The 20,640-nt window shown below is 34.2% G+C and overlaps 1 protein-coding gene across 1 annotated transcript in view; it reads left to right on the forward strand.

Moving 5' to 3' along the window:
- The window catches only part of LOC106660926, a 276,802-nt gene that overhangs the window by 131,787 nt on the left and 124,375 nt on the right, over positions 1 to 20,640 (forward strand). Inside the window, exon 2 of the mRNA XM_014383984.2 lies at positions 6,304 to 6,512. Within this exon, the coding sequence (XP_014239470.1) occupies positions 6,304 to 6,512 (209 nt within the window). The remainder of the gene's footprint in view (positions 1 to 6,303; positions 6,513 to 20,640) is intronic.

A 20,640-nucleotide genomic window follows, 5' to 3' on the forward strand; every position in this document is an offset into this window, starting at 1 on the left:
TAAAACCAGTATACAGAACGTGTAAACGATTAGATAGAGCTTGGGTATTTGGTTACAACACATAAGTATAAGAATGAGAAAAATATCAGAATTTTTACAAATAAAAATCATTAAACATGCACGATTACAAGAAAATATATTGAATAATATAGATTATCAATAACTCTATATAATTCTTTCAACGATTAGAATTTGAAAAATATTTTATTAGCCAATGAGAATAGGGACACAATAGTTGTCATGTAAAGTTTTCATGAAGTTTTTGAACACATATTGAAATGAAAGTCACAGTTATTATTAAGGTTTGGTGGATGAAGGTGTATTGCACAAGGGAGCAAGTTGATAAGCTATTAGATGTCCCTTGTTGACTTTTAAATGCCCTATTAATATAGAACAACTTTCAGTCTTCTTCTTTATTTAAATTAAAGGATGGCTAATTTTAAATCAGACCCACTTCACAAAAACAGCGGGATTTATTACGTGCATCAAAAATGTATTCTAATTAGTAAGCTCGACTTAAACAAACCTAAACACGGTCTATTTCCACTGGTTGAAATCTGTCACGCATTGTGAGACCATGTGGACATGATCATATGCACATCATTTATTATTATACATTTTTGACGAACGTCATGCAACATAAACAGAAATGATCAAAATTATATAATTAAGTGATCAATTAATAATACAGTGAGCTTCAATTTCGAGACAATCATGACCATTGGTGGTCTCTGACCCTTAAATGAATTAAATAAAGAAAAAGAAAACCACTCTTGATCCTATTCCAATTTGCTTTTCACCCTTCTGTCGTTAGTCTTATGACCCATGTCTTCATAGGTAACAGAGGTGAAAAATGGATCACATACAAAAACATAGTCCGCAAAAAAGCTTATTGCCCACCTGGTCAATGGCCCCTAGTTGTTCCAAAACAATAAATGCACACAATATTGTTTGATAAGTGCATCCCTTGCAGTTTGAGCTTTTACCACAGGGCAAATATTAATAGTGACTGAACTGTGAACTGCTAACCCATTTAGACCTTCAAATAAAACAAACCGCCTGCACTAGCAAACAGAAAAGGTGTAGTCTTCCACCTAGACCACGCCCACCCCCACGTTGCTTTGATGACCAAACAATTTGTAGCAAATATGTACAGGGAAATCTTATCTCATCCGCCATACTTTCCCGACATTTCACGTTATGTCTACAATTTATTTCGGTCATTACAACATTTTTTAAGTACCCAATACATTGAAAGTTTTAGAAGCGTGGGAATCCGAAGCATGCTTACGGAAAAATGGGGAAAAATAATTGCAAACAATGGACAACAAATTTACATCATGCCAGGCATAAAAAAATATATACATATACTGTAAAAGGCGTCATTATTTTCTTGGCAACTAATATTTGGATGTAGGCTACGGTCACAGTCTTGTGTACAGACGAGTGATACCCTTATATGCGAGGATCGATTAAAACAACTTGGTTTCATAACTCAATTCGCTTTTTTTACAATGTTTTAAGTTTCAAGTGTTTAAAAAAATCATATTACTGCTGTTTACAATTCTTGTAATACAAAACAGATGGTTGAGATATTCAACGACATTTCGATGGGAGGGAAGATTAACGGCCCGAAGGGTTAAATGAAAGTTTTTTCGGCTTTTCATGAAAACGGCGGGTAAATATTCCAAGGGGCGTGCTTATTTGTCTGTAAAAGGAGCCCTTAGCCGAGACCACCCCCCTCTGAGGTCTGACGGTTGGCACAGCTTGCCTCCAGCCTCCGAGAATGTATCTTTAGGGAACCGGCTCGATTTGCCTACCAAATCGCATGACCGCCCCCTGGCAATTACAAGTGTGTCGGTGGCGGTTGATACGCCTCCTCGTCAGTAGACCGCCCATTACCGACCCCTTATCTCTCCAGTCCTTGCCCTAGAGCTAATTACCCCAGCCACGTGTATTATCGGACTATATAATCATTAATTTATTCTTGATTTTGAACTTTCTCAAAGGGGTTAGATTCAAGGAAATACTGGTTAGTCAAAAACATGACGAGCGTTTTAACAGGATAAAAGAAAATAAACAAACAAACAAATAAATAAATAAATCGTTAAATGCTAACACATTGCATAATTCATTATTTTTCTCACAATAAAAGCGATTTTCTTGTTGTGTCGTCATTTTCATATTTGCTACCAACATGCACGCAAATTTTATCATTTTTTAAAAATAAATAGTTAAATGTCTATTACCGCATTTGTATGGCTTTTTTAATTTGAAACAAAACAAATTCTTTCATAGTACTGGAAATCAAAATTTAAAACCATTGTAAAAAAGTGAACGAAATTATAAGCTTAAACGTTAACAACGTAAACATAGAGAAAGATGAGATTAAAGTAAGTATGCATTATCATAAAGTACATGCAATTTTAATAAAAATAGTTTACCAATATAATCACAAAGATAATGATAGCGTCGACAGCGTACAATTAAAAAGTTGAGACGAGTGAAAGTAATTTAAACTGATCAAAAGTGAATATTAAAAAATTGAAGTGAAATTTACTTTTCCTAGCATTTTTATTTTATTTTTATTATAAATTACTTTAAAATTTATTAGAAATTATGTTTTATACTGAAGGCAAATTTAATTACGGGATTTTGACAATAACAAAATAATTTCGTAATTTCGTTTATTGAACACAATAATTTTTTAAACATTTAATACCGTGTATAATGGCTCTGTTAGCTAAAACCTCTGTGCACCATGCATACGTAATTATGCCTTAGTTGCCTAACATAGTTAATAAGGTTGTAACTAAATTCATAAAGAACTTCAGTCCATAGATGTTGTAACGCTGCACTCAGTTGTTGCAGGTCAACTGGCTGCGGATGGTAGTCAAAAAGCCTTCGTTGCAACGCATCGGACGTGTACTCAATGGGATTGAGGTCTGGAGACAATGGGGGAAGGAACAGATGTGAAATTACCAGGTTTTGCCAGTAACTGTGCCTCTATGAGGTCTGGCGATTGTCATCCAGAAATCGAAAATCCCTTCCAATGGGATCCTTGGTTTTGAGAAGCGGCCTTCTCTATCTAGGGAGTGCACAGGAGACCAGGCTGATGTATTTCGTCTGAGGTAGCCCTTTGCGTGCGGCATACGGTTCGATTCTTAATGCGGACCCGAGCACTCGAGATGGGCAAGCGGGGAGAGAGGTTGTTTTGGCCCATCGGGGCTGAACTGCCTCCAATGCTGCGGCAGTAACACACTTCTGTCGTATGAGGAAGTGCTTCAGCTCTCATCTTGAGAATCAAAACGTCCGATAAGGCCGGAAGCTAGGTGCGGACTTTAATGATCCTCATTGTCCTTTAAAGGACGACCAAGTATACGGGAAAGCAATGCTCCATATTCCCCTGAATTGCTGGAAAAGGTTCCGTCTTGCAGCAATGACAAAATATCTTTCTCCCCCTTCATAATGCGCTGAGATCCATTACCGTCTATTGGCACTTCCAGTCTCTCGGAATCGAGCTAAAGCCTGGGAGACGACGCTCTGAGAAATGCCAACTGCCACTGCGATATTCACTTGCCTGTGACTTCGATGCCTCATTCTCACAATAATATTGCGAACTTCTGGTTCAAGATGATTTTTCCATTTTAAAAAGAATAACAGTGGATTAAAATGGAGAAGAGTTGAGCAAAGGTGTTTGCTTACAAAATGGTAATTTTCACATTTACTATTATTAAGTAAATCCGTTATTACTGAGCATAAACATTTTTTTTGTATTTTGTATTTTGTTTTGCATATTGGTTATTGAATTTATCGGTTTTAATGAATATGTGCAATATTGCAAAACGGTGAATTTAGGGTGCTAATTTCCGGCCTAAATTTATCTTTTAATACACTATATGTATTCTTGTGCCTTCCTGTATATGTGATATATTTATTTTTCTCTCTGAATGTGACTTCGAAATCAAACTGTGTTTTGGCCATATTATTGCACCATGTCCTACAGTTTCACTGTAAAGTAAACAACTTTGATGTATTCCTCTTTGTACCATTTTTTGGCCTTGTCCGTATGCAGAACGACCAAGTCTTTGTTTATTTTGAAAACCTTTTTGTCTGGTTCGCAAACTTTGCATTCTGACACTAAATAACGCCACTCATTGGGAACATCGAACCCTGATGGAACTCGCCTCTTTGTGCGTTTCTGGATCTGAAATGAGGTGGGTACTCTATTAATTGTAACTGAATTTTATTATGTATTTTAGATATTTATAATTATGACCAGTATTTTTTTTAAATTCATAAATACATACACATAAATACATACAGACATACATACACATACATACATTCATACACATAAATACATCCATACAGTACACTCATTCCTTTTGGTCGGTGGAGTACTTGATATTCCTCCACCGACCTATACTCAAACTAATCTGATTGGGGTCGTTGGAGTATTTTTGCAAATATTCCGCCATCGACCCCGAACACACACTCATACGCTCTCAACGTTCGAGGGGCGATCATGATGTTATATTTCACCCTCACCTCTCGCCATGCACGCTAATAAATACATGCACTCAGACAAAACATATACACACACGACAGATAAGACATATATACAATAAAAAAAAACAATTTCCTCTAAAAGCGGAACAGTGGACTCTGAAACTCGCTACCGTGTTCGAGAACTCTTCTTAAGACCGTCGGCATGCCTAGACGCTCTTTGTGTGGAGCGAAGGCATGACACGCCTCTATTATGTGGGACACCGAGCTCTCCGCATAAGGGGCACCTGCGCGGGCTTTGGCCCAAAAGCAGGTGCCCATGTGTCAACCGCGTATGGCCAATCCTCAGTCGGGTGAGGTCGATCCCTCGTCTCCTGGTCAGGCTCTCTGAGGGCCATGTACCGGTCGTGCTCTTGACGTATGACCAGTGTTGGTTAATAAATTGTATATAATTCTGTATATTTTAGAATCTCAAGCGGAGAGGGGTGGCTGATGCCCCGAAAATCGATCTCGAATAAAGACGTAAAAGCAAACGGGTCTTTTGTTCCACACATCGACTTATATTACATCAAATACCAGCTCGAAAAAGAAGAAATATATCTCTAATTGTGTTTTAGTATTACTTCTATAGTTTGATATGTAATATTACAATAAAAATGTAAATTATGGTTATTGGGCAGATGAGATACCTAGTGGAGCTCTAAAGGGCATTTTCAGTCATAAAAATAATTCAAAAAATGCGGTTCGTTAACATCTCAAATACTTCAATATTTTGTTCATGCTGCTACAATATATTTTTACGTACAAAATGTGAAACATTAAAATTATGAAACCGGGAGTGTTATGTAGAAATTTTAAACCGCTCTGGCCAGGTTTCGTGGTATCGGCGTTTTGAAAAATGGGGAATATTTCCGCAGGAAACAAAATAATATCGCTTGACCAGAGCCTGTGTATTATCGACTGAATTAAAAGGATCGGTATAGTAAATTTACATTTATTTGCCTTTCTCAGCCCCCATCCCCTGTTTAGTGATAAATACAGCAGTATTTCCGGCGGTATAGTCTGTAAAAAATCCGCTTCACGAAACCTACAAAACCCCTTCCTCTTTTTCTTTTTTTTTTCTCGTATTGCTTTATGTAAAGTTATGGAAATGGCGAGTTCTTTCTAATAAGAGGGGAAGCTGTCGTCTCTTGTTATGATTCAGTCCGACTCTGTTATGAATTAGTCAGTTCTTCCCCCATCCATTTTTGAAAACTTTGCTTTGCACGCCCGAGGAAACATTGTATCGGAAATTTGACTTTATCATTGTATCGGTATTTAAAATACTTTGAGGTGAGGTAATGCCAGCTGAATAAAAGGAAGAAATACTTGAAAAAGTATTTTATGAAATAATGTTTATTAATAGGTGTGGGGTTGTTCCAAAGCAGCTAGAATACACAAAAGTTTACCCCCTTTCGAGTGAATTTTATAGAGTTTGTACAACACACTTTACGGAAAAATATCTTCCTTTTGTTCTTATGTAATTTATTGTTCGTATTATATAAACACAATGGCCAATTAGCTATTGCCATACATTTGCACCGAAAGTAGACAAGGAAATAATCTTATTATTTATAATTAATTTATCTCTGTACGGTTAGTGACTTAGTGTGAATAAAACATATAGTAAGGGTCAGAACTTTGCAATACTTTTTGATATTATCCTCCATTGAAAGTGTATTTTGAAAGATTTATGTAGGAGTTTTAATTCAATGTTTATCACGCTTTTTTAATTGTATTTTTGTTCATTTTCAGGAGCGCTTGGCCTGAAAAACGTTTCACTTGTTATTCTACCTCAAGCAGTGGAACGAGGCCTAGAAGCAACTTTGTTGTGCCAGTACGACTTAGAAGGAGAACCATTGTACGCGGTCAAGTGGTACAGGGGGGTTCGGGAATTTTACAGGTATTCGCCCAACGACAACCCCCCGTCAAAGATTTTCCCCTACGACGGCATCAACGTCGACGTAAGTTACAGATTTTTCACTTTTTCTATTTGTCGAAAAGTATGTCAAACAACAAAACAAAAGCTACATCATCTCAAAACTATTATCAAATCATTTGAGTTTTAACTTTGAACTATTAGAGTGACTTATGTCAACGTTAAAATGCCCTGTGTACACGGGGTATTTTTATTAATCTTAAAAATAATATTAAGCATCATGCAATGGTTTCAAAATTAAATATCTATAAGCCTGCCTACTTGGATTAATTATTAAGGCCCTGAAGATTATCTCAATAAAGATCGAAACGTTGGCACGATAAAGAAAATGTTTTTCTGAAGCCTACATCACACCAGACCGCATCTCACGATTTCTGAGTAATTATTTAAAGCATTAACAATCAATTCTTCAAGAAACTATATGAATTGAATATCTATGGCAATAGTTGCAACTTCTTTAAGTCAAGTAAAACTATAAATCGCCAAACATAAAACAAAAAAAAGGGGTTCTCAAAAGACGTACAAACATTATTAAAAATTGTGTTGCAGAATATCCACTCAAATTTAGAAAAAATAATTTAAAAAATTTTCTTCTGCTGTAATGGTACTTATATAATTAACCTAATCGTTATAAAAGTCATAAAAACCTTCCCAAAATGGCACTAATTTTGAAATGTCCAGAAACATCAATTGGTAAAATTGAACTTGAAATAACGAATGGGGAAAATGTAATAATAATATTTCATTTTCACTGTAAGCCACTGAGTGTCTCTATATGTATGATAAATCGAACATCATTAAAAGTATTGCCATTTTTGATATATCAAGCTTCAATATCCACCCTTACGCTATAAAAGATCACTGTGACATTTTCGCTTAAATCTGTCCTTTCTGATCGGGGTTTGAGAGGCAATCTGTCAACGTTGGGGATTCTCATGCCTCTCATGACTCAGGAGACAGGTGTAGTTCTCCTTTAAGTTATAACATGTCAGAGACTTTAAGGAGAGGATTAAGTTTTTACATACAGAGTGATAACTGATAAGCATCAAATAAGACGAGACAAAAATATTACCAGCGGGGATGGGCCGTTCAAATCGACCGGACCGAACTACTGTTTTTCAACCTGCGGAACCCAAGAAAAAGAGCTCACAAAAATGATTGCATTCACCTTTTCTAAATATTTACTGAGTTGTATTTTTTTCACCGTTTTTAATTGGTACTAGTTAATCCGTTTCTATAGCCTCCAATTTTGAAATTAGAGCCAGCGTAAGGATATTTTTGTGATATTGTTGCATTGGTGAAGTTGGAGCTCCAATAAATGTTATGAATTCCTTAAAGGAAACCGAGACTCCATTGCAAGTCGTAACAAATATAGTAGACTTTTTATAACTAAAAATCCAATGTACAGCTTATATATTGAGCAACTACGACCTAGATGGCAATTAGTATTGAGTATAGTTCCATGAGTTAAAAGAAATTGAATAAAGAAATCAATAATTATCATTAATTACCATTACGATGTCCAACTTCTGATATTTATTTTAATGACTTCGACTTAATAATATATTTTTTCTTTTGTTCTTTTGCTTCTCAATAAGTTTTTATCTCTGACTGTTCCGCTCTGTTGTTATAATTTTCACTGAGATTTTAACGGAAATTTATTTCATTAATCTGCAATCTTGTTGAAGTTTCCATTTTAATTTTTTTACAATGCCTATTCATAATTGATTAAAGAGATGAACAAGTTGTATGTAATTGTATTTCTTTTTCTTACTTTTGACTTGCGTCATTCACCAAACCAAATAATGTACATAATTCGGTTTTCTCAATGCTTGTGTTACTGTTGGGAAAATAAAAATTTGTAAATATATGAACAAAGTGGTTCGCTATGAGAGGAAAATATAATTTGGTGATAATAGTTTGTAACAGGAGTAGAACCAAAGTAAAACCAGGCTAAATGGTTTTGAAACACACTGTAACAATGATATTTAAAAAATCGGAGAAAATAACTTTTTTCTCAAAAATATAGATTTTCTCCCTTATGTACACATTTTCATCAAATAGACCATTCTCTCAAAAACAGATTTCCTTCGAAATTGAGGTTGTTTTTAAATGTACGTTACAATGTCTAAAGAAGGAGTTATCTACTGAATACTTTCGGCCCGACTGAAAGTCATTTCACTGGCATAAATCTTGAAAATTTGAACATTGGAAAATCATTGAAGAATTTTAAAAATTGACTGAAGTGTGAAGAAACTTCCTAAAGATTAGTGAATTTCACAATATTACACATTATCTCGTGCGAGATTCCTTAGTAAGAGACAAAGTATGGCAGCGATAAATATCCAGTTACACATGATTCTAGGATTCTACAATTTTTCTTGGGACTTATATTTCGATTTCCACGCTTTGGGTTTGTGTTCAAGCGTGGTAATTGAAGGGGTTAGTATCAAAAATCGGTGACCACTATCACAAAAGAAAACAATAATAAATCAAAACGCAAACGATTGTTCTAAAATTAAAGAAAATTCATGTTGCAAACAAATAATTTCATGTTTCTTTTAGAATAAATAAATTAAAAATTTTATTCTTACAATTCACATATATTCAAACGTGAAACTGTATGTTTGTAACCATGAGAAACGACAAAAGGAAATAGTACTTGCAGTTCGATTTGAGTTTGTAGTGTGTGTAACTATTATTTAATTTATCAACAGTTATATTTTGTGTAGTTAAGGCCGTTTACTATAAATACTCAATAAAATACAGTCTATATTAAATTCTGGTTACGAAACTTGTGACCCAGTTGAATACCGAAATCTAATATTTGATAAGCGAAATTTCATTAAAGCTGGTAATGTAAATGTAATTGAATAATCAGCAACTGCGTAAACTAACCAAACCACGCTTTTCAACGAAATTAAAATATTTTTACAAAGAAATAGTTAAAAATGAGATGTGAAATATGAACTGAAAGATAAAACACATAAACTAAAAAAAATTGGAAATTCACGAAGCCGTGCTTTTCAATGAAATGTGTGAATGAAAGGTGTTGTTTTGTGATCATCGTACAATCGAAAGAGGTACGTACAAAGGGTTTCTCCGGCCTATCTGAAATTGCGAATTGTTAGGTTAATTGTCCGTCTCCAATTAGACCGGACGACAGTATTAATTACATTGAATTTCAGATTTTCCGGAACCACGAAGGCTCATTATTATTCAACGTTAATCCGTTCTATTTCTGATGAATACAAGGGCGTGGTCTTCACATACGGCTATATGTTTACTCTGTGTTTTGATGTCAATGCAAGACGTGTTTTACAGCATCTCGTTATGCTACTATTGTAGGAAATTTAAACCTAGTATGTAAGTCCTCAATCCCATTCTGTGTTATATAATTACTCTTAATTGTAAAATAACAATGTGCGCTACCTCGCGGTTTGTAAATACGCCGTTGCTCCAACAGTTGAGCTATATATACTGGTAAAGCAGCGGCGTATTTAGCCGAAGGTCCTAGGTTCGAATCTCGCTTGTGGCACTAGCTTTCTCATTTCAACCAAAACCTTACAAAAAAGATTAATTAATTGAAAGAATTAATTTGGTCAATAGACCACTAAATATAATGAATGTAAGAATTATTATTTGAGTATTGTGATTTTCGGGGTGATTTATATATACAGGGTGTCCCAGTTCCTTCTGAATAAACTCAGGGAATAGATTCTACTCTTTGTTTGGAGCAAAAAATGCTGATGAGAAAATTTTCGGAAAGTTCTCTATTTTGAAGATATTCGTCAATTTAAGTTTTTTCAACTTTTCACTACTTTACCACATAAAAACGCTTACAACTTCCAAAATGTTGAGACTATAATAAATCCAATTACACCATTTGAAAGAACGCTAAATTTGCTATAGGACACTTCTATTTGCAATAATCTTAATGACATAAAATGTTCGCCAATATCAGTTGGAATGGAACATCAAAATTACAAAATTTCAAATTTTGGTCATGATTGCACGTTCTACTGAGGTTACAAAAAAATACCTACAACTTGTCAAATTTCACAAAAATTTCTTAATCTAATATGCTTTACGTTGATTTTTCAACTCTACTAGAACGTTATTTAAAAACCTGGATATATCAACATATTTGATTCCCTGAGTTTCGTCAGAACGAACTAGGACACCTTGTATATATATATATATATAAAAATTTCATCACTTATTGTATAGGCGAACCGGTTAGAACTGTAGCTAGTTAAAAATAATCAACAATATGACAAAAATGAAAATAAATTTAGTTTCTTGAAAAAATAATTATTTCGTACTCCTTTTTTAAAAATTGTTGATTTACTCGTATTATTAATAAATAGGGCTTATGGTTATCTATCCGTCATATATATTTTTGCAATAATGAAAGGTTTTTTTTTCTTTTTTTATTATTATGGTGCTTTGAATTTGTAAAATATTCTGTATCCTTCTGCCCAAATACACTAATGGGGTAAAAATGATTGAATTCATGAAATAATTTTAATCTTTGAGCTGGCTTACTCCAATTAAGCTTTTTAGTATATGTTTATCTATTCAAATTTTGATGAGCTAATTTCATAAATTTAGTAATTTGATCATTTCAAGTTGCCCTCCCCCCATTTTATGAAATTCATTTTATTAATGTCCTGGGACATGTTTAAGTTTCACTGTGTGTGTGTGTGTTTTTGTTTGTTTTAAGTAAATATTACATTAGTTCGTTTTTTAAGGTTTAATAAGAAAACCACAAAAATTCACCTCTTATGGCTTTGGTTCGGTTGAGGGGATATTTTTGTCTGTTGAACCTCATTCCTCCTCACGTAACATACTAACTTTATAAACGACTTTGATTAGATTTGCCTCTCGCACGGCGCCGGTTTAAATTGACTGACACCTGTGAATAAAATGAAATCAACTGCCCTGTGGATCTAAGCCCACGGGTTTTAGTGCTGACCATTCTCTCCACCCGGATAAACCTTAGACGCCTTTATGTTTCCGAGTGGCTTAATTAAATACTTCATATATAAACTTATTATATTTATGATGGCGCTTTGAATTTGTAAAATATTCTCTATCTTTCTGCGCCAGATAAATACTCTAATGGGGTATGATTGAATTCAAGAAATAATTTTAATCTTTGAGCTGGCTTACTCCAATTAAGCTTTTTAGTATATGCTTATCTATTCAAATTTTGATGAGCTAATTTCATAAATTTAGTAATTACTACAGGAAAAACTTTTTTGTCGGAAATAATACAATTATTGTATTTTAAATATTGTTACATAGTTAAAAATAGCATAAAATCGTAACTATTATAAATATTTATTTAAATTTACTCATTCATAGAGCTAATTTTATTTCGCCGGTATAAATGTATGTCCATTGTGACTAAAATAAACCTTCAATTTAAATTTTATCATTTTTATTCTAGTACAGCATGTTTCTCGTGCTACATATTTAGACTGACGACAACAGTCCTCAGGAAGAAAGGTCTGGAGGGTAATAAAAAGGCCGGGAGGTCCTAAACCATAACCACCTCGATCCGCTCTTTGTATTTTCCTCTGACGCTAAAAATGCAATAAAAAATCATATTTAAAGATGGTGGCAGAGAGGTTCTCGCGTATCAAGAGAACTGCCGATGGTGGCCCCCGGATGGTCTGACTCGTAGAAGAATCACCCGATTGACCGTTCGCGGACACTTACTCTGGGCCAAAGCCCGTAGATTTGTGGTGTGTAGAAATGTAGCTCCATGTGTCCCACCTGATTGAAAGGTACAATTCCTTGGATGCTGAATTGAGCTAGCTGTTGATTGGACTATCCTGGATAAGACTGAGTTCTGGCCCCGGATTGCGCACACCCGGGATCGGTAATTCTCGACGCATGCTGGCAATTTATTGTAAATTGCAAAAGCTGGGTTTGTCGGTGAACTGCGAGAAATTATAGGCTCAAATTTGCACATGTTTGTTTAAACGTACATACACGTGTGGATTTGAGCCTAACAAACGTAAAGCAACTCCAATCTATTCATCATTTTTATTTTATTATAATTTAAGAACAAAAAGCAATAACAAATCTGATCAAATAAAAATTCAACAATATTCCTATCTTTTTTTAGACTCCATTTAGCAAATGTTAAATATGTGTGAACTTTAACTCTTTCTTTTTATCTGTGCTTCCCTGGTTATAAACATATTAAATTCAATTACATCAATACAACTTGAAATATTCATCTTCAGATTTGATTTGCTTTTTACCAACTTTGTTGCATAAATAGGAAGTTTTCAATCTCCATGGGAAAATCTCTTCAATGCCCTTCTATAAGCAAATGACCATTATCAATACAGTCACTAATAAACGAATTCGTTAAAATAAATATTATGGATGTTAATTTTCCATTTGTAGTGAATTTTATAGAAGAAAGGTATATATTTACGGATGACAACCACGATAATAAAAATATCGTAGAGGCAAGCTGGACGGATCTACAAGTGGGCTTTTCGGAATTTCACCATTATTGCATTCCTTTCTCTGGGTTCGACATGCTTTCAGGCAATCGACGAAAATCGGTGGATTCTTAGATGACCGCTAATGATCAAAAGGCAACGGGCAGTTAAATATTTTAGGGAACAGATAAATCACTAATTTACTTATATTTTGACGCCTTTCGTAAGTTTGATGTTCCTACTTAATAACGATATAATTAAAAAAATGATTGCTACAAAAGGAATCGATTGCCTGCAGACTAAATCTCTACAATAATTGTATAACGAAAGAAAATATCGCGTTCCGCGAAGTATCTGCCTCCGGATGAAACCCGACCAGAGCAGCAATATGAAAAATGATTGCGAATGGAATCTCGGATAATGACAGAATGGTATGTCTTATTTGCATCACATTAAAAAATAACACTGAACCTTTTCTAAAATTGAAATTCCCTACAATAAGACGAATCTTCATATTTTATTGTCGAATTATAAAAGAAAGTTATGGCAACCATTGAAAAATCTGAAAAATGTAATTGTGCATAATATGAAAAAGTTGTATAATGGCAAACTTAGTTTATTTTAAAATAATGACTTGAGCGTAGTTGGAAAACTGTGGTGTTATTTTTCAAATAAGTAGTTCAATTAGAAATAAAAATTCAGCTACAGAATAACAAATGTACGATTGAGATCATATTTTCGTTATCTTTAATTGATATAATATATAGATATTTAATTGAAATAAAATGGTTAAAGGGTAAAGCAATTCTCGTTTCGTTTAATTGCAATTAGGCATTTCTGCTAGAATGTGATGCTCGAGATTTTATTCAATAATTGTATCACGATATGATTTTAATGGTCGTTGTTTCATATGATATCCACAAATTTTACGAGAAGTGGTAAAGCGTCACTGTAACTACAGAACATAATTAGAATGTCATGTACATGAAATTATGAATATTTTAACGTTTTAACTCAACAGCATTTAGCTGAGGAATATTGTATTTTTTCATTGTTTTATAAGCTTAATCCAAACAACTGAAGGCTCATACAATAATTTTTGTGTCGCTGATTGATGGGTGCATTCAATTGATTCACATCTAAAAGCGACCAAAACTAGACTCCCCAAGAAAACCCCTACCACATGTCAATTTTTTACAGGACATGCAATCCGCCCATGTGCCTATGACGGAATATTGAGTACCATCGACCCTCAATTTGATTAGTTATATAATATATGTGGAGGGTCGATTGATTGAACGATTTATTTATTTAATCACGCAAGCTTTGGTCTCAAGGACCACTATTACATCTAACATGAATTACATATTTACAATAAAACAAAGTTATTGTCTACTTCAATTAATTAAGGTTTTGGTTGTGATAAAAAGTCATTGTAACAAGCGACACTCGAACCCACGATCTTCGGCTAAATACGCCGCTGCTCTACCACTTGAGCTATCGTGACTTCGATCCACTCGGACACCTTTTGAAGTTGAGTTGGGAAGTTGGTGTCCGAGTGATCGAAGTCACGATAGCTCAAGTGGTAGAGCAGCGGCGTATTTACCCGAAGGACGTGGGTTCGAGTGCCGCTTGTGACACTGACTTTTTTATCTCAACCAAAACCTTAATTAATTGAAAAGAATTTATTTGGTCAAACGGACCACGAAACCTTATAAAATGTTACTTTTACTCATTATTTTACATACATAGAATATAACTTGAACTTACTAAACTAAAAAACAAAAACGTCACCCTTAATTTTTCAATGATCTCTTATGCAATCCTCCATCAATTATCATACAGTAATAAGTTATAAAGGATATGAGGTAAAAAAAAACATAGATAAAATCTCCCTCTGTGTTTGCAATGGAATTTTGTAAATAAATCTTCGAATAGTCAATCTCTTCTTTTTTTTAGGTTTTTCCGTAAATTTTCTTTCTTATGTTACGGTGGTTTTTATTTTTTTAAGTTGCACCATTTTTAACTTTCTATTTTGTTTGAGTGATAGTTTCAATCAAATGGATTCGGTTAGAATCATAGCATTGTTGGGAGATGGAAGAAATCAAGTGCATGTGGCCAGGGTGTTTAATTTCCAGAACTTTCCGAACCATCTTCCATCGCTACTATGATACTGGAGGTTACTCAAAAAGACATCCTCCGGTTTCCAACGTGTCCCATCTCAGAGCGATGATTGTTTTTATTGTTTCGACAACGACTTAACAAATTAGAAATGCTAATGTCAGTTTACGCGAGAAGGTAACGGCTCCAGAACTTCTGATGAAGCACAGAACAGCTCGGTTAAATTCCACAAGAAAACACATCATTTGGACTGAGCAAGATTGGACTTAAATCTTGTTTACGGTTTTTTTGATCTTCTGACGGCAGAGGGAGAGTGAGAGAGAGAGAGAGAGAGAGAGAGAGAGAGAGAGAGAGCGAGAGAGAGAGCGTTTGAAAAAGAACACGAATGTGATATATCCCATCAATATTTTCACTCTGGAGAAGCTATGGAAGAGGTGGTGTTATGGTTTGGGCAGGCATTTCGATTGAAGCGATACATTAAAGATGTGTTATCAGAAGACGTTTCCTTTATATGCCACTAATTCGCGACGGTTGTTTTAGGCATATCATGGCATCATTTATGAATATCAAGTACTCCACGACCTTGAGTGAATGATGTGTAAATAGGAAAGAATATAATTAATTGCCAAAACTTAACGGTATTAAATTCTAAAGAAATAATGTACCCGTGAGCAAGTTTACAGATTGAATAAATCTGTGCTTTCAGTAGAAACTTAGGTCGAGTTGTTTGCGATTGGAGTAACTGTTATTGTCGGCTGCTTCATTGTTTTTGCAAATCGAATTTCCTACGATGCACAACCAATTCAAAATATAGGACAATAAGTTGGATCCGGGCCTAATAACAAATTGGTCTGAAGTTAAGTAGACTTTTTGAAGTTAAGTAAATTAACGAAAATTTTATATTTATCGAAATTCTAATTTTAATCATTGGCAATGATTTACATTAGAAACTTACTATATTATACTTTATTTAAATAAATGAATAAACTTTATAATATTATACTGGAGACATTTTGTGTATTTAAAACAAACTAGATAATGGAAAATATCACCCTTTAAGAGAGATATGGGGGACCGCGGTAGCCGAGTGGTTAGCATGAGAGACTCTCACGCCGCGGTCGTGGGTTCGATTCCCACCGTCGCCTCTGGCCCTTTTTTCCCGATAACCCCCAATTTGAACACACAAGAATTCGTACTATGGCTAATATGCAAGATCATAAGGCCAATTTAAAAAAAAAAGAAAGATATGATTTAATAAATTGATATGCTTACCGAATAGTGGAAAGTTAGTTAATAGAATATACTTATTTATACCTATACATATGTATTTTTTCTGCTATTATATTGCGTCCTTGTTGGTGCATATATATTTCATTGCTCGATTTTTTTAATGTCCGAAAATTACATAAACTAATTTTAGTAATTAGATAAGGGAAGATCGATCCATGATGTTTCTTGTTTTTTAATCATAATAATTCCTTAAGGGACTTTTTTATTATTTTCGGTCAGCATCATAGTTCTTCAAATGGAGAAGGATTGTAGGGATGAAGAAAAGCCCTACTGTCCATTGGCAGTCTTTGTTTTTCACTTACCCGATAAAAAAACGAAGTTCTATTCAATTGGCAGAAAAACGTTCTACGCTAATTTCCTTTTATTTCTATTATTCACGGCATTTAATAATTAAGCGGGTGGAAAACCTCAAAGTGGAACAAGCAAAGTTTCGGCCCAGAGATGGGATTTCATGGCTGATGGGAACTTGAGCAAAGGCTGATGAGCGGAGATGATAGTGGTGCTCGAGCAAATTAACTCCCGGCCTTCTTTTTTTTTTTCTCCGTCTTCATCTTCATACTTTGTTGAGAAACTTTGATATCCTCCATTTTCTTCCAAGGCGAACTCTTTCAAAACTTTAAAAGAAAGCCATTATTACCATCCTTTTTCTTAAAGAAATCCATTTTTTGGTCGATTTTCGAATTTAATCTTTTTCATTGCCAGCTAGCATAACGTTGATTCTGGTGTCTTTTAATTGCAAATTTGGCAAAAAGAATGTTTTTGTTATTTTTCGTTTCTTATTCTTACAATTAACCGTTCCATTTTTTTCTAAGCTGTAATTACTAGAGCAAATGCTGGAAAAAAAGGACAGAACACTATACGAAATAGTATAATATAATAATAATAACGTGTGGTGATTAGTGATCGTAAATCGATATTTATTTAGAAATCGTGAGATGCGGTCTGGTGTGATGTAGGTTTCAGAAAAACATTTTCTTTATCGTGCCAACGTTTTGATCTTTATTGAGATCATCTTCAGGGCCTAGGATTTACAAACATTGTTTACATATAGCAATTACATTTTAGATGTGGAAAAGTGAATTTATACAATGCAAAATATATTTTTTATATATTCAATCAAAGTATTTCTACTCACTCAAAGTGTTTGTCTTCTGTGTAATTGTGCCATTCTTGCGTGTCGTGTCGAGAATGCCAGTGAGATTTTGCTATTTTGTGTTTATGTACGTTGGATTTTGAAGGGGTGGGGAAGGATGTCGGTTTAGAAAAGACATTTTTGTATAAGGCGTCACACCAAACCGCATCTCACGATTTCTAAATAAAAAATAATAACTACTTATTTGTCGTTGGCCTAATAAATTTACTTTGTTGAAAAGAAATCAACAAATAAACAAAACATAAGGATTAATTAGGTTAATTTAATTAACCTAATTACAACAAGGAATATAAACGCATAGTACAATAAAAAAAAGTAAATATGAAATATTTGAGTTAATTCGAGTACTTAATTCTGGATGTCAAATATAACGTATGAAGACACTATGAAAAATTAGACCGAATAATTTCCTCTTTTTTTCTCGAAAATGTTTAGTAAGCAGAAGTTTTACTGAAGAGTAATCTAGTGAAAGAAATGATGATTGACAATACCGGGTGTTTTCCAAAATAGAGTAGGTATTAACCTCAAGGTGTTGACTTTATGTTAACTGATTGGAATGAATGTAATTTATTAGAGTGAAAGGAAGGAGTAGTTTAACCCCGCGCGAGGAATATCGAATAATCTAGGGGAATGAATGTGTCTAGACTTCTATGTTCTGATCATGCGTTGTGTTTATGTTAATTCATTGGAGGGAAAGTAATTTATTAGTGTGACAGGAAGGGGTTGTTAACCCCGCCTCGAGGAATATCGAGTACTCTGGGGTGAGTGTGTGACGTCTGGAGAGTAAAAGTGAGTTACTATCAAGAATGGAGTGGGTTCAAAATCAAGAAATCAAACCAGTCACCTTTTTGGTGACACACAGGGTCACAAAAAATTTATACCACTTATAAAAAAGAATTATTCTCGATCGTATTGTATTTAAGACATTTCGGACATTATTTAATCCATAAACCATTTACGTTGCTTACAAATTGCTCAGGTTTGGAATTGTTTTTAAAGGGAGACATATCAAAAATAGTGAGTAACCTTGCAATAAAATGGATTTCTGAACTGGGGTCTTTTAAATGTTATGTGAAAGGACAGATACCTGTCAAAATTTTCGGAATTTCGAACAGATTCCGACTCCCAGGGCCATAAAGGCTCTGACTATGAAATTAAATATAAAATTAAAGGACAACTTTCTTGCTTTATGTCACCTTTCTTTATATATATNTTATATATATTATGCAGGGTGGGCGACCAAGACCCGAGGGGTTAAATGCCTGGGTAGACTCGAACCCCACCTTTATTATGTCACCTTTACAAAATATACCTTCTCGATTTAGTGATTGTGGCGAATTTAAAAAAAATCCGTTTATTGCGAACAAATTACAAGATAAAGATTATAAAGAAATAAAGGGATTGATATATTTTGTGCACCCGGACTCGCCCCGAAATAAAAGATTGGTCATACATGATACATTGAAAGAGCCGATCTTTTAATACTTTCATGATGTATGAATACGTAAACCCATATCCATCTGGCACACATTTGGGCTTCTAAAAAACTCTTGCCAAAATTTGAAGTATATTCACGTATCAAAACATGCACACGGATATAAAAAAGTAGGGTTGCCAACTGTACTATTTGCGCTCGCGTAAACCTAACAACAACCCATATCCAAAGAGACTGAAAAGCTCAACTTCAAATAGAGTAATGGAGAAAATTTATCTGCATTTCATTGGTCCTTTGCCGACTTCAAGCAAAGGGAATACATTTTTTCTCGTCGCAGTCGATGCCTTTAATGAATTTTTATTTGCCATCCCCTGTCGAAAGACAGCCGCTATAATTGTGATAAGAATTCTAAAACAACAGGAATAACCTATATTGCCAATGTTGGGTACTATTCACAATCCACGTTAGCAGAAACATACATTTCCGGTATTAAAAAGGCCAAACTATCTTTTCATTCTAACTCACAAAAAAGTGGGAAGATAATTTGTTCTTATACATAGCTTCCATGAACTCTATCCAAAACGGTTTAATAAACATTGCTACAGTGCACCTTCATACATTGGGTCTTGTATAATTTTTTAAATTGGTAAAACAAATATGTGTAAAATTATTTCATCCATTATAGGCATAAATAAGCCAAAACAACTGAATTTTACAAAATTAAAAGCAGTCATCCATACAAATCTATTATAAAACCTAGTTTTTTCAGGATAAACAACGCATTACATATGTATTCGGTTAGTTTTTCATAGGTGAGGAACCTGTGTTGTTACTTCCGGTGGACCTGGTCTCTCCGCTTTGAGGTGTCACATGTCATACATAATAGGCAAATCAGGAAGATCAGAAATGGCTAAACTACAAATAAATACATACTACCATTGTGTACACATAAATTTACCATGCATACAATAGACGCATACAATTATAGATATATTCATTAAAAAATACACCAATCCGACGTTAAGAACTCATGAATGACAGGAATTACTTTACTTCACTATATTTTAATCTGCTAGAATACCTTTCCATAACACTTCAAGAAACGATTAACAGAATGACATTTCTGAAAAAATCATTTAAAAAATGATATTGAATTGGACTTACCAAATCGCTGCTATTTCATCTCTGTCCCATTTATTGGTATCAGAACGAGTCTCTCATCCGCGTTTGTGGTGGTTAGTCGCTTTTCTAAGATTGAAATAACGAAAGGGAGCACTAATAAAAGTAAACGGGGAGGGCGAAACGATTTTCAGTCAGCCGTAAATATTCTTGGAAATGGTTCTTCTAGTTTCAACTCCGCAATATTTCTTTTGTAGGGTTAATTTCAAGTTGGTTGTAAAATCCAATTATCATTGGAATCTATCTTTCTTCCAAAGTAACAACAATTTGAATTAATTTTTAACCGGATTAAATAACGCGTTACTTACGTAAAAATAGTTAAACTTTATCTCATTTTAAAGGTCAGATTGCCATTAACATTAGGAAAGTTGTATTAAATCAATATTGGCAACAAAAACGTTTGTATTCGGTAATAAGACGAGTTACTGTTTCTTTCGTACCCCACATATTTATGAAATTAAATATTTCTTGGTTACAATCAACTATACGCGTTTTTTGTAACTGGTTG

The sequence above is a fragment of the Cimex lectularius genome, unplaced genomic scaffold (assembly GCF_000648675.2).
Source record: "Cimex lectularius strain Harlan isolate CLEC.00 unplaced genomic scaffold, Clec_2.1 scaffold65, whole genome shotgun sequence".
Taxonomy (NCBI): Eukaryota; Metazoa; Arthropoda; class Insecta; order Hemiptera; family Cimicidae; genus Cimex; species Cimex lectularius.